General features: G+C 39.0%; 1 protein-coding gene across 2 annotated transcripts in view; it reads right to left on the reverse strand.

Moving 5' to 3' along the window:
* Window positions 1-1,222: 1,222 nt before the first annotated feature.
* The window catches only part of RGPD4 (RANBP2 like and GRIP domain containing 4), a 33,579-nt gene continuing 19,113 nt past the window's right edge, over window positions 1,223-15,688 (reverse strand). The window contains exons 21-30 of one of the 2 annotated variants that reach the window (XM_084201241.1): window positions 15,085-15,162; window positions 10,307-10,474; window positions 8,882-8,974; window positions 7,816-8,012; window positions 7,190-7,418; window positions 6,607-6,705; window positions 6,293-6,435; window positions 4,471-4,744; window positions 4,019-4,353; window positions 1,223-1,790 (exon numbers count right to left, since the gene is read on the reverse strand). In XM_084201241.1, coding sequence (XP_084057367.1) covers window positions 1,485-1,790; window positions 4,019-4,353; window positions 4,471-4,744; window positions 6,293-6,435; window positions 6,607-6,705; window positions 7,190-7,418; window positions 7,816-8,012; window positions 8,882-8,974; window positions 10,307-10,474; window positions 15,085-15,162 — 1,922 coding nt within the window. In that variant the 3' untranslated portion in view covers window positions 1,223-1,484. The remainder of the gene's footprint in view (window positions 1,791-4,018; window positions 4,354-4,470; window positions 4,745-6,292; window positions 6,436-6,606; window positions 6,706-7,189; window positions 7,419-7,815; window positions 8,013-8,881; window positions 8,975-10,306; window positions 10,475-15,084; window positions 15,163-15,688) is intronic. The other variant, XM_084201242.1, reaches the window with a different exon arrangement.

Here is a 15,688-nt window from a genome sequence, read left to right on the forward strand (position 1 = left end):
GGCGGCACCGCCGCGCTCGAACCAACCGCCACGAGCCGCGCAGGCGCACTGGGGGCCGCGGGCGGCGCCGGCCCGGGCGGGCACGGCCGGGCAGGGCAGGGGGAGCCGCCGCCACGGGCCTGGCGGGGCGGGCACACAACATCGTCATCAGCAGCGGCAGCAAACACACCGCTCCTCCACCCCCGGCACAGCGCGGCCTCAGAGTGTCGCGTCCAACCCACGACCGAACAGCACCCTGGCAACTGGACCACTCAGTGCCACCTCCTTCAACACCTCCAGCGAAGGTGATTGCAGCACGGCCCTGGGCCGTCAATGCCCAATCAGCCTTTCTGGGAAGAAATTCCTCCTGCTGTCCTTCCTCCCTAAACCTGCTCTCGGTAAGTCTGTGTCCTGTTGTCTTGTCGCTGGGTGCCTGGGAGAAGAGGCTGAACCAGCCCCAGCTCAGGCTCCTTTGAGTGGGTGTAGAGAGCAGTATGGTCTCCAAAGACACCTGAAGACTTATTACTGCCATCCTTTAAAAATAAATAAATAACCCACCAAAACTAAATGTGTGTTGCCCAGAGCAGAGGCATAGACTCTAAGTTTAAATACACCCCACATTTACCCATGCATTCTCATTCTTGAGAGGCAAAGTTGTAAAAGGTACAAGCAAGCTGGAGTACACAAGTTAAAGCCTGCAGCAACGTCAGAAAAGTTGGCCACAGCTAATGAAGACTCAACAGAGTAAGAAGGTTATACCTAATGTATGTCAGGTCAAATGCCAATGCCCTGCATCCCTGGGGACCATTGGCCCACCCTTGCACCTGAGACCTGCCCATCCTGCACCTGGTCGGTGGGATCCCTACCCTGCCCCTCTCCTGAAGCTAAAAAGTGCTAGCAGCCATGCAGTCGGTATTCTGTTAGTAACTGTTGCCAGATTCAGAACCCTGTCATCAGAATAAACTCTGGATCGAACTCTAGAGCAGAATCCACTCCTTTTCCTTCACCATTCGCCTTAAAGCATCTGCACAGAGGTAAACCAGAGCTTTGCCTGTCTGGGTATGTCCATAGGGCCAGCTGCAGCTTCCAACAGCCAGAGGCATCGCTGAGGTGAACCCACCGCAGTTGCTGCCTTTCGGTCAAGCAGCAAAGGCCAGACAACCCAGGGCAAGAGCAAGAAGCAAGTTATGCAAGTTATCTTCTTTTAAACAAACCAAAGTGAAGATAAGACATTTATTTTAACAAGACTAGGATTTAATTTTTAAAATTTGACACTTAATACAAATATGTCAGGATAACACAAATACACCTGAAATATGCCAGTGCCTGAACTTTATTTACCATGCAAAAAAAATCAATTAGAACACATAAAAAATTCAACTATAGCCTGTAATTTTACATTTATACATCAGAAGTGTCCATTTTAAGAAGTTGAAATAATTAGTCAATAACATCTAAGTACTGATTTATACTGCAAAAACATCTGTATACTCAAAGAAATAATTCTATATTTGCCCACAGTCTGTAATGACAATTCTTCCATTTACTAGCCCTTTAGGAGAACCAAAGGATTCGATCTTTTTCACAACATCCATTCCATCTTTCACAAACCCAAATACCACATGCTTGAAGTCCAAGTGTTCTGCTTTTTTAAGTGTTATGAAGAACTGAGAATTATTTGTATCCCTGCCCTTATTTGCCATTGACAGCAATCCAGGACCAGTGTGTTTCACTATGAAATTCTCATCTTCAAATGCTGTTCCATAAATCGACCGTCCGCCTGTTCCATCATGGTTAGTTATATCTCCTCCCTAGGAAAAAAAAAAGCCAACCAGACACAGCATTAACTCACAAGTTCCAAAACATAACCCAAAAGTTATACTTCCTTTCAACAGTAAAGACTGCTTTGGAAGAACTTATTTTTACAAGTATCAATATCTGCTTAGATCTAGGGCTTCCCAGCTTCAGTAGGTTTGTTCATGGTAAGGGAAGCAGTAGTAGAAGGTATATCCCTTGTTTATTCTGAACACAGCACTTCATCTTGCTACTCCCTATGGTGACACTCCTCTAGGCCTGTCATTCCTACTGCCTGCATCACTTGGCCCTGGAAGCTGCCTGGACCTGCATTATCTCATTGAAGGCCTGTTCTTGCTTAGTCCCAGCAGGCCCAGAATTCATCACCTGACAAATGTTAACAAAGCAGTGACCAGTAATTCCATACAGCTTTGCCATGTAACTGGTTGAGCAGCCTAGTATGTCTTACCTTTCTGGAAGGTAGCAAACTTCTGGTTCCTGATAAACTTGAGTATACACATAAGGGTGACAGTGCAAACTACATCTGTACAGCCTTAGTTCTCACTGAAGAGCTTCTCACTGTACCTCAAGAAAGTTCAGGCAAAGCTGAGCAAACTTAAAGTACTCATTTAGTGTGATACAAGTTCACTTTGTCAAGGCACACATGGTACAGTTAACTGTTTTAAAAGAAAGTCTGCTCCTTTCTAGAATGCAAAATACCCTGAAATAAGCTTAAATCCTAAATGAGTTTTTCAGAAAGGCTCAAAGGTTTAACAAAATAACCAGTAAGTGCATACTTCAGGCCCATGTAGAAAGCTAATTAAAAGACAGGCTACTATTTTATTCTGGTGACAAGCTGTTCATTTACTATAACGGAATGGTTTACATTGGAAAGGACCTTTAAGATCATCTAGAACTCCTGTGCCATGGGTAGGGACACATAGAACTAGGACCGGGCTGCTCAGAGCTCTATCCAGTTTGGCCTAGAACACTGACAGGGATAGGGCATCTACAACTTCTCTGGGCAACTTGTTCCAGTGTCCCACCACCCTTACAGCAAACAACTTTCTCCTAACATCTAGTCTAAACCTACTCTCTTTTACCTAGAAGCCATTCACCCCATGTCCTGTGACTACATGCTCTTGTAAATGTTTCCCTCCATCTTGTAGGCTCCCTTCAAGCTCTGGAATGACAGCATTAAGTGACCTCTAAGTTTTCTCTTCTCCAGGCTGAACAAATTTAATTCTCTTAGCCTTTCCTCATACGATCAGTGCTCCATCCTTCTTAAAAGGCTTGGCTTTCCTCTGCACTCGCTCCAACAGGCTGATGTCCTTCCTATTACTTTTGTATATTATTTTCCTGTATTACTGTTTACATCTAGCCTTGTAGAAAGTCATCTACATGCTTCATCTTTGGGGATGTAGTGACATGCAGATCATTAGCATAACGTGTACTGATGTTGGTTCATTTTGCCTATTCCAAGTAACCAAAACTCAATGAACTATTGATGAGAATTTTAAGAAAGGTCTATCTGAGCCATTATCAATCTCCTAAGCCTTCAGCATTTATGAAGAACTTGCCAGTGCTACTGAATGCACACAGAGGTTTAAAGCCAACACTTGTCTACCAGGGGTTACCACTATACTGCGGGCTAATGCTCTCTGCACAAAACTTGATGTTTTAGTAAACAAGCCAGTGCATGGTAATTGGATCTAGAAGACTTGTTTTAGATTGAAACCTAACATCTGTGATACTTGAAATGTCAGTTTTAAAATGCACATTATCTGAAATAAAAAGTGTACTTTAAAGTAAGAGAAGCCTGGAAAGTAAGTGTTCTTAACAGGTGAGCATACAGAAGTTCTCTGGAGAGAGAGAAGGATCACTAGTAGTTTTGGGAACACCTACTGTCCTTGGTGTTCCTGTTCAGCAACAGGCCCCTTGTCCATTGTAAGAGGACTGCACCTCCCTCTATTTTTTTTTCTTTCACCCTGACATGACAGTAACACTGAAACATGAGGCCACTGGTAGGCACAGGTGAAAAGCATCTTAGGGCAGCATGTGCTGCTTGCACTATTTCTTATATTTCTTATCTCTTTGTAGGGAAAGGACAGGTGAGACTATCCCACACAGTGGATCCATGCTGCCAACAGGAATGTGCTATCCTATACAAGTAATTTTTTGAAGTGCCATTGTTAGTCAAGATGCGTCTCATTCTCTCAGTGAAGAGTCTTCCTTTTATGCTTACCTGACACACAAAGTCTGTGACTATTCTGTGAAAGCGGGAGTTCTTGAATCCAAATCCTTTCTCTCCTGTGCACAGGGCTCTGAAATTTTCAGCAGTTCGAGGTACAATATTTGCAAACAGCTCCATGGTTATGTGTCCTAAAGGTTCATCATCAGCAGAAACTTCAAAATAAACAACAGGGTTGGTGTCCTTTGACAGTCCTGCTGCCAGGGACAAGTGCCCCTTCTGTAGTTCCGACAAGCTTAGCTGGCATTCTTCAAACATCTTCTTAAAAGAATTGGCCATTTCTTGGCTTTTAAATCTGACTGCAAATTGTTCTACTTTTACTTCACCATCTGAAAATAAATCCAAGAAGGCCTGTTCAGTTTCATCTTGTAATAATCTCCATGGAAAAACAAAACACAGAAACTACAGACCATCTAGAAAAAACAAAAACCACCTGAATAACTCACCAGCATAATCTGTGGCTGTCCAAATGAAAGCATTGTTTGATGTATCAGAGGGCACCAAGTTCATTTCTTTGGTGATAACATGGTTTGCACAGACTTTAAGAACTTGGTCTCTCCTCATTAGGACTCTATAGTATTTCTTCTGTGTATGGAAGAGTATTTTGATCTCTCCAACACCACGCTCCTTCCACTGAGTAACATCCCTGTCCCATCTGTAAAGTTTTGCCCTCTCCTTGAAGAGAATTTCTTCATCTTCTTCTCCTGATTTTACCTCCACCTAAAAAAACAGCACAGTAGACTGAGAACCTGTGATTCCCTCCGAAGATATTAAATAGTTATTACATATACTTCTGAAGATTCTGACATATTACAGCGGAAAATTATTCAGTGTGTTCTTTTCACCAACACCCCATTCATCGCACCAAAATGGGTAAAATATTTTGAGAATATAGGAGCCCAACAAATTCCACTATTTGAGAACAAATACAGCATTGCAATCCTCCTTCACCATGCTACATGTAGTTGTGGTGGGTGTCTGATGATTTTGCTTTGCAAGTGGTTTGCTTGGTTGGGTTTTGGTGGGACTTTCTTTGTGTGGTGGGATTTTCTTTATGGGTTTTTTTCTTTTAACAAAGACTTTATCAAGTGTTTTGGCAAGTTTCCCAGGTTTCAGGTTTGCTGAATGATGTGCACACTGAGAAGTGAAGACAAAGTACTGTTACAAAATTCCAGGAGCTATCTTTAGCACATTGTTAAAGAATTTGATATTTGCATTTGAACAGAAGAAACACCAAATATACAAAACTTCAGCCTGACAGCCGTATCTCCACCTCAACTTCATGTATGCATTTACTGGCCTCTACTCTACACTTTATTTAGCACTTCTCCAAAGATATGGAACACTTGAGAGAACTGGAGAAATGTGTGGCAAAATGCTGTTTGTGAAACTGTAAAAGGGAAGCAGAGAAGAAAAGCATCATAGAAGTCACAATGTGACACACAGATGAGGAAAGGCACACCAAATTTTCAAGAAGGAAGTTGAAGGCATGTTACAAAATAGATCAGACCAGCTGTTCAAGTTGAACAGTTCCTTTGTACTCTATTTGCCTTGCTCAATAATTTTACTAATCTATAGTTAAATTTTATTATTTATAGAAAGGTCAGACAATATGAGTCAAATGAGTCAATATCAAAAGAGTCTGAAATGGTTACTAGGCTAAAAATCAAATCAAGATATGAATAACTGTGTGAAGTCTCAGTAAGTTATAAGGCCATCTTCAAAGTTGAAGGTTCTCCTACTTCTTGAAAAGCCATTTATTTTCAAACTAAAAAAGTTTGTTTCCTTAGCCTTCAGTTGATGTTAATTGTACATCTTTTTGCTTAGTGATTCTAGGAATCTCTTGCCTAGCTTAAAGATTCTTAGTTGGCATGGTTTTCACAGAACAGAATCTACAGGTCACTGATACAAAGCCATAGCTGAGTTGTATAAGCACTAGCAGTTATCCATTTCCCCTTCCTGATTTTCAGCTGTGCTATATAAATGGTTTAACTTTTATGAGCTATGTGTACAAATTGTTGTCCTTATCAACTCTCAAGTTACAAAGAAATCACTTGAAGATTTTAACTGAGGCACCAGACACCTCCCCAGGGCTATGCTGTACTAGGATTTACAACAACAGTCGCTTCAACACAGTCAGTATAAAACATGCAGAACAAGACACAACAACAAAGAAACCAAAGCTAGTTGAGCAAAACATTTTACAGCTTGCTGTGTAAGCAGAGATGCTTATCCTAATGTTGTTTTATATTCCAGAAGTCATCTTACCTCTGGTAAGGACACAATTGGCTCAAAGTGGATATCATCACTATGTACTACCTCATCATCACTACCACCTTCATCTTCATCTGCTTTACGGGTGGCATCTCCAAACACAGCTGCTCCTGTATTTGCCCATTTGAAGTTTTTATCTACAATTAAGAGAGTGACATTTTAAACTTTGTGTAGGTTTTTTTTCTTCCTGACAAAAACTTGCAAAAAATTGTTGTTTCTAATGATCAGCAGAAATTTTGTGCACAAAAGGTATGTTGTATGAAGCAAAAGTCCAGCTGAGGTTTATCTCAGAGACTAGCTGAACTCACCTTTTGAGCCAAAAGCAAAGTCTTCAGAACTTTTGGATGCCAGATCTGCAAATGACAGGCCTGCAGTATTGCCAAAACCAAATGAGATGATTCTGTTTTCTATCAAACAAATAAAAAGGAGAAAGTCAAAGATTCTTCTCTACTTTCTTAAAGAAAATGCATTTATGTAGTCACAAGAATGAACTGGAGAACTGCCTACAGCATTTTTTCCTTCTTCCCAATAAGTTTAAAGTTTGAATGACACTTGTCATAATGACCATCTATTATGGCTTGAAAATGGGCCCAACACTGTGAGTTTCAGCATACTACTTACATGCCAATCCACAGAGCTCATGTGCTATTTAACAGTAAACTAATGAAAGTACATCATATTTAAATTACACAATAGACACTGGCATTGTTTTGTTGTAGCGAAAGTGAACTCAAAATTTGATATATACACATTTTTACCAGACTCGTACCTATGTTTCTAATTCAGTATTGGTACTACTTCTCCCCATGACAGCAACTATGCTAGGTAAACTGATCCACAGAAAAGCATAGTTTCCTACGAAAAAACCTCAGCATATACCCCTGACCTTACCTTGTGTTGACCCTGAACCATCTGCATCACTCTTTTTAGCTGACAAATCTACAGGTTTGTCTTCAGCTCGTGATAAGGTCTGTGATACTTGCACAGTTTCTGTGGTGGTATGTGATTCTTCACTGCTGGTACCTGACTGGGCAAGTACTGTCACTTCATCTTTTGACGGAATGGGTGTTTCTTCCTTACTGATACAGACTAAGTCATTTGAGCTTGCAGCTTCATTCTCCTGCAATTAATCAAAAAAGTAATTTAATAGGTAAATAAGTTAGAAGACCTTAGGATTCAAAACTCCTCCCCAGGAGTCTAAGAACAGTCCTTATAGAAAAATAAAGAACACCAAGAAAGATTGCTGCAAGCTTTCTGACGTTTTTCATTACTGTTAACACATACAGATGTTAACTTGACGAGACTGAAGTATCTTTGAAGTAGTCTGTTTTCAAAAAAATACTGTTATTTCCTGAAATCAAATCTCCTGTGATGGCATACACTTGAGGCACTGCTACAAAAAAACCTCAATTTTTCCCCACTGGATGTTTTAGTTCTAAAACTGTACTGTGTCACACATATATGAAATAATTGTACAATTTTAATAACAAGAAGTTCAGTAAAGATTTAGCTCTTACTTTCATTTCTTGAATTTCAGCTTCTGACTTTAATTCTTCCAGACTGTCACCCTTGGTATCAGTACTGACACCACAAACAGATGCAGAAGGAACCTGCAGAGCTTTTGTTTCATTTTTCTCCTCAGGATCTGGTTTCTTTTCCAAAGTAGCAGCACATTCTCTTTCATTGTTGAATTCACTTTTCTTTGCAAGGCTTGCTGTAAAGAATTAATGGAAAACAGCTGTGAAGGCAGCTACATACTGAAATACTTTTTAGCCTTGACATTATATATTAACCTCATAAGAGCCAGATCAACTTGAAGACAGACTTCATGAGTTTCACAGACAGCATTACTGTTTAAGTAGTGAAAGTGACGACTAACTAACTTAACCTGGGGTGGCTAGATTGAAAATACATAATCTGTGTTTTTTTACTGCTGTCAGGGAATTTCCATGCAATGATGAAGAATTTTATCCTGCAGCTGCCACTGCTAATAACTTCCTTCAGCATCTCCTCATATTTCAGATGGATCAATCCTTCTATCACATATCCTCAAAGAAATCCCAAACTTGACTTCTAGAAGTACCTACCTTCAAGTTATGTAAAGCTGAAGTCTGAGACAAAGACACACATAAGCAAGTTGTCTACACCTGTATTTTTAGTATAGAGACCAAATAGCATTTTTTAGATTGAACAACATTAACTCACCAGCTTCAACTGAGTAACTGCAGAAGTAGCAAGTATTCGAAGATGTAGACAACTTTCTCTTGACCAATATCATGCCAAGCTGAATATTCAAATTTTTCATATTCAGAAGGAGCTCAAGATAGGAAGAGACTTTGATTCTTGTTTAGACATCACCTGGAATGTGCATTTCTCTTTCAGGTACCCCTTTACTGCTAGCCAGCAGTTTAAGATAGTGAGCTTAACTCTGTATGTTGAGATGCAGGTTTTTTGCACTCAGCATCTCTGCTTCTAGAAACCATCCCAGGAAATACAAAATTAACCTCTGCCCATGTGTCCTTCAGATTCAGAGTTTATGTTTCAGTACATGAAGTACAATAAGTAAAATTTCTTAAGACATACCTTTCACAGCAACTTGCCCTTTCTTTTTCTCTTTTGAATCACTGGGATAGAGTCTTCCATTAAGTTTCTTGACAGCTGTTTCATAGTCTTCATCTTAAACATAGGAAAAAAGAGTAAGTTCTCAGGCCTACTCTAGGTCAGAGAAGTCTGCTAAGCCCTTCCAACTCACAAGGCTAGCAGGCATATGTAATTTTGCTTATATTTTAAAGTTACACAAGTCAACAACTCGGCTGTCACTTCTAGTTTTGCTCAAATGTGCTCCAGAGTGCTTATAACACTTTTTCTCAGCCTAGATTGCTACTGATACATGGCACAGGTTTTGCTTTTAGAAAATATGTTTCTTACTGAGTGATTTTATTAAGACTACCACTAAACAGATTTGGGAAAGAAGACTGAAGATTTTTACAAAAAAACTTGCAAGCTCAGGTATTGTTGGAGGGGGCTTGTCTTCTCCCATTTTCTGTTCAATATGTTTCAGAACTTCCATTTAAAGTATTTGCTGCTGAATAAATCAATCAATCAATCTTAATTACATGCAGTAAGGTCTCACAAAGTAAGTTCACTAATAGTATTAGGAATTTGCTTTAGAAGAAAAATAACTTATTAATATAGCACTTAAGGAAGCTTAAATTGTTTGTTTATAATAAAAATGCTTTCTTTTTGTCTCAAAATACTAAAGTAGGTCTCTTGCTCAAATACCTCTTACCTAACCAAAAGCCTTGGTAATGATGTCAACACCCATAATACACCAAACAAATACCCTTTAGTCACTCCTGGGCTTCCACTGTACTATTCTGTTTTGGAGACTTGAGTGTACATCTTTGGCCATAAGGACACTGACATGATTACTTCTCACTGGCCCACACAAAAATATTTTAGTGTCTAATGGTTTTAACAGTGCTAACTGAGTATCTCAAGTTGGAAGGGACTCATAAGGATCACTAACTGCAGCTCCCTGCTCCTTGCAGGACTACCTAAAACCACGCTAAGTGCATCACCCAGATGTTGCTTGGCCTCTGATGGGCATTGTTCTAACTGCTGTCCTGGGGAGCCTGTTCCAGGGCCTGACCACCCTCACAAAGAAAAACCTTCTCTTAATCTGAACTTCCCAACGGCTTCTTTCCATCTCCTTGTGTCCTATAGTTGAGCAGCAGAAAGAGGAGATCAGCACCTCCTCCTCTGCTGATGTCCTTAAAGAAGTTTTGGACTGTGACAAGGTCACCCCTCAGCCTTGTCTTCTCCCAGCTGAACAAACCAAGTGATCTCAGCCACTCAAGGCTGTTCACCTTGGTCACCTTCCAACAGTCTGAGATCTTTCTTACACAAAACTGCACACAGCACTCAGTGTGGGGCTGCATCAGTCCAGTCTATTACACCCTTTCCCCAAAAAACGGCAGTGCAAATATAAATTTTGGCATTCCTTACCATCATCCTCATCACTCGCATATCCAGGCTTATTCTTGTAACAGAAGAATGTTGAAGGGAGCTTGAGGAAGTCAGCAAGAGCTCTCTGTTCAGGGGTCGGTGTTAACTCGTAAACTATTACAACCTCATCAGATGGAACATCATCCTCTGACACTGTGGTCTTCTCAGCTTTTTTACAGAAATTGAACAAACCATTAAAACTGAGTAATTTCAGAACAGGAAATAACATTAGCCCCACATTATTACCAAACCAAATTAATTCTAAGGGCCTACATATTTTCTGCCGATAGACAGGAAACAAAAATCAAACTTACAGAAGTCAAGGACAGAACAACAAAACTTACCCACTGTTCTATTGCTTTTGGAATTCAAGCATTAAAATGAATCATGGCTGCATCTTCATATTATTAAAAGGATTGTTTAATTAAGTCCACATGTTAAATAAGAGACAGCTACAGAGAAGAGTGACAGAGGTGACAAACAGAGGTAAATAAGCAAACTTCGGGCCTGAAAAAAGTGAAGCTGTGAACAACAACCTGTCCAAGCAACTGAACAGAACTCATTTCAGATTACTTACAGGATAGCTGAGCTTTTTATTAGCTAATAATAAATTTACCATAATAGCAGTTACTGAAACTTTGATTGTTACAAAAGTAAAGTAATTCTTAGTTCTGCTATCAAACAAGAATTGTTTGATATTGCTTGACATTGTTTGATATTGTTTGACATTGCTTTCAGCCTATTTAACTAGCTTTTGCAGCATGAAAATATCACCATCAGTTATATTATTTAGCTTTTTGTCTTCTTGCCTTCAACATTAAGTTACTCCTTCCACCAGTACTGAGATCAGTGCAAAGATTAAAGGTGAAAGTAAAGCCTAGAGCAAACTGCAGATAAAATGTATGGCTGAAAGACAGCTTTGGAAACAAATATTTGAGTTTGAGAGAATGGAAGCAGAGAGGATATAGCAATTTAAACATCAGGTATGGTTTGGTTGGGGTTCTGCTTGTTTGTGTTGTTTTGAGAAGGGGAATTTGGGGATAAAGGGCTAAGAAATAAATCTGTGAATTTTTTTTAAGAATTACCCCATAAGGACAGCTGTTTCTAAGAACAAAATGATTGCTTTAATACCTCAGCCTATTTGCTAACTGCCTATTATCTTTTCTCCAGATTTAATTTAGTCAGTATCTGAAAAGTAGTCTCAAAAGCCTGCTGTGCTTTTCATAAAAAAAAATAATTTTCTCAGTCTGTGGCACAGTGTAATCAGAAGAAACCTAAATATCCAGATACAAACCAGTATCCAGTAGAAAAGTACTACCCAGTTCCTGAAAAACATTGATTTTTCTGATCATACAATTTAACTTATCATTGCAAGAGGAGAAAAGGACATAGGAGACATTTACAGAGACAAGTCCTTTGATCCTCTGAGACAACTAACACACTAAAATAAGTCTGCTCATTAAAAGCAGTTTTCATTACTTTTTACTTAATCATCCAGTAGATTAAGAGCAGCATAAAGTAAAGTAACAGCAAAATCCCAAGTACTGATTCAAACTTATGTATTTTTTCAAAGTATTACCTCTTCAGTCTTTGCCCCACCTTTGTTTACAAGTTGATCATTTCAGGCATTTATACACCAGTTACTACAAAGTAACTCAAACCCATCACCAGCAACCTCTCCTAGACTAATTCTTTTTGCTCACATTTTTAGATCTCAGTAAGTTCTCTGAGCCTGCAGAAAGTACGTATAGGATAAAATTCCTGAACAGCAAATTTCTAAGTTCATATAATGACTGCAAGACATACATGTTTTCATACATCTTCTGAGAATCTTGTCCAAAAAACTCAGTCACCCTAGCTGATTTAAGGATTAGAAGTACATCTAGTACTGTGATATGAAGATATGCAGATATCCCGCATATTACTATGTGTTTTATTCTTTCCAGTTAGTTAAGCAAGTGTCTTAACTGGACTAAGTTTGCATCAAGTTCACCTGAAGTTTAAGTGTGGAGCATCTAGTCCTACAACAAGCAGCAGCTTTTCTTAGGATCAGAAAATTTTCAAAAATATATCTTTGAATATAACAGAACACTTCTTTCAAGTCAGGTAGATGGTAAAAGTATGTGCTTTCTTTAATTTTAGCAGTAGAAATCTAGCTAGAAGCCATGGCAACAAATACACTGTTCCAGTGTTTTACCACACTCATTGCTCATCAGGTTTGACAGCATTTAAAAACAGTCATCATGCTGTCTCTTTCAGTGCCCTTTGGGCAAAATAGCTGAATAAGAGAAACACATTTAAGGTCCCTTCAGATTAGTCAACAGGTAAAGTTCTCAGTGAAACTGATATACCAAACACTGGAATAATATTCTAGTGTTCCAAACATCTACTCAAAATAATAAAAGACTTCAACAACAAAGATTACTGCTGCAAACACTTTAAATGTATCTTCACAGGCAGCCATGAAACAAAAAGCCACACATACATACAATACATTATGAAAAGGCCCAATTTTAGGCTAACAGAACTCACTAATAATTGTGTAGTTTTTTTCATCCAGAATAGAATATGGAAGAAACAAATTCAGGACAATGTCATGCACAACAGTTCTTTTCAAGGCTGTACTTTTCTTGAACTGACATTAAATCTCTCTAGCTAGTCACAATACTGTTATTTCCCCTAATGTATTGATCAATGAGTATCTTTTGAATATAAGAGGAAAGCACTAGTTTAAACTGTAAAGCATGTAACAGGTACAGCAGCCTGCAACTGACACGACTCAAACTTGTAAAGCACTGGTGCAGTTTAAGTCCAGTTAGCAATTAAGTGCCACAGAGCTGCTGGCTCACGTCGTCGTGTAACCTGGTGGAATGGGGAGGAGAATCACATGTAAAATTTGTAGATGGAGATAAGAACAGTTTAGAAACTGAAATAGAAGTGACATATAATAAATAATAATATTAAAATTAAAAAGTAAAACTCAAGGAAAAACAAGTGAGGCACAATACAGCTGCTCACCACCTACTGACCAATGTCGACTCCATTCCCACACTCTTACTAGCCCCTCTTCCAGATAACTCCACCAGTTTATAAACTGGGCATGATGTTATGTGGTGTGGAATATCCCTTTGGCCACTTCAAGTTCCAGCAAAGCTCCCTCCCAGCTTTTATTTGTGTACCTCCTCCATGGCACAGCATGAGACAAAAAAAAAAAAAGTCCATGACTTAGAGTAAGCACTGCTTAGCAGCAACCACAACATCAGTGTGTAATCAGCATTGTTCTCACACTGAATCCAAAACCCAGCACTGTGCCAGCAACTGAGAAAAAAATTAACTTTATCCCAGCCAAAACTAGAATAAGAACTTTTAAGAAGTTTATGACCTGGCCTGAGAAAAACATAAATGCATGGAGGTGCAGAACTACTGAGGTTAAATTTCTTTTAAATGTTGTTCTAGCACAACTCAGAAGCCACTCACCAAAAGAAGTTCCACGTAAGAAAAATTTATATCATATTTGTATTCGATAAGCTTGAGAACCTAATTTAGGAGGACTCTCAAAATCCTTTACTATTAAGTCAGAGCACAAAGACCAAAAAGTTACACTGAAGACAATTATCAACTGTAAACAAATCACTAAAAAGGTAATCATAACCTAATTATTAGAAAAGTAGAAGTGAAGAACAGCCTTAAGTACCAGAAAGGCTTATTTTGTTTGTTTCTTTAAATACATCCCCCCTGCCATATGCCCCCATATAAAACCATGATCAGTTTGAGGTAGGAAAAGTTCTTGCATGCATGCATTGGCACATAATGATTAATCACCCCACATTACAGACACCGTATTATGAAAATAGAATTGAATTGTTCATAAACTCCATCCACAGGGGCGCTTGAAAACACAGAGCAAGCGACTTTAGGTTACGTATACAGAACCGGAATTCAGTGTTCAAGTAAAAACAGCTTATCAGATGACATTTTGACACTTTGAAACAATGTAAGACACTAATACTCGAAGACTGTCTTATGCAGACTAAAAGTTTGTTATTTAAAATTAAAATACTTTTAAAACTGTGTAAGTTAAGCATGCTTACAGCAAGCATACTTGCAAGCAGCACACTGGTAGTAACATATAATAAAACTATAACAGTTTTGCCTACAGGGTCTGAATGTAAACAAATTGGTTACAAATTGACAGAAGTTTTCTAACCGGCTGAGGGGGACTTCAGATTATACATGAAGGGGTGGCTCTCACTTCTGTGCACTCTTTCTTTTTAAAAGCACAGCAGTTAACACTGACAGTTGGGAAACTGAAGAGAACATTTCCACAGAGGCTAAATAAATTCAAGCTCTTGACTGGATAAGCTGTCTCAAGATCTTCAGGCTATTTCATTGACAGAGTAAACCACATCAGGCACCACAAGACATTCTCTGAAAACAAAAACGCAATTTCTCTTGAAAAATGGAATTTAAGAGATCTAGTGTGCAAGCATAGTAAAACTGCGATGGAAGAAGTACAGGGCACATATCCTCAAAAACTAAGGCAAACAGAAGCCAAAAGCTTAAAGAGGGCCATTGTGCTGGCTCATGTAAACATACAAAGGGCTAGAGACATTCTTTAACAGGACAAATAGAGTAGTCAGACACGAAATTTCAAGTACTCTCCTTCAGCATGCATGTTAATTATAGGGATTACTGAGCCAGCTGCTTTGACCCAGCTGGGTTATTGTCCATGCCTGCTAGAGTGTTTTTATCACACATTCAGTGCAGAATGTAAATACCTTTACTATCAGGTTGCATGGAGGATGTGCTTGTCCAAAAGGCCATTGGATTAGATTTAAAGAGGCTAAAATTAAATCCTAAAAAAATAAATTGTTGGTATATAAGTGTTTACCTGGAATTTTAAAAGGATAGAACAGATTTATCTATGTTCTCCAAGTCACAGCAGGAAATTTCATCTGTTTCTACACAAACTTATCCAACTCACGTGAATGGACTGCAGCTATCGTCTTCTGCCATGTCATTTTACTACACTTAAGCTAATTAAGAGACAGGACACATTCATAATTCTGAGACATCCCATCCTTCTCACAAAGACACTTCAGCACATTACAGTGCTCCTGTCACAGCCACAGCTTCTGTCTGTGCATCTTTTCACACCATAACAGAAACCATACAACTGAGTATGCCATCACAATCTCTTTTCAGGCTAAGGAAGCAGGCTGACATCTGATGTTAAGCTATAGAACCAAAATTGCAGAGGCCAGTATTTAACACTTGAAACAAAGGTATAGACAAGTTTCACAATACCCATCTACTTAATTATGGGGATAACCCAAATTTTAGCTGAAGCATACATCTGATGTTCTCACACTTGGCCACTCA

The sequence above is a fragment of the Fringilla coelebs genome (genome assembly GCF_963513975.1).
Source record: "Fringilla coelebs genome assembly, chromosome: 2".
Lineage (NCBI taxonomy): Eukaryota > Metazoa > Chordata > Aves > Passeriformes > Fringillidae > Fringilla > Fringilla coelebs.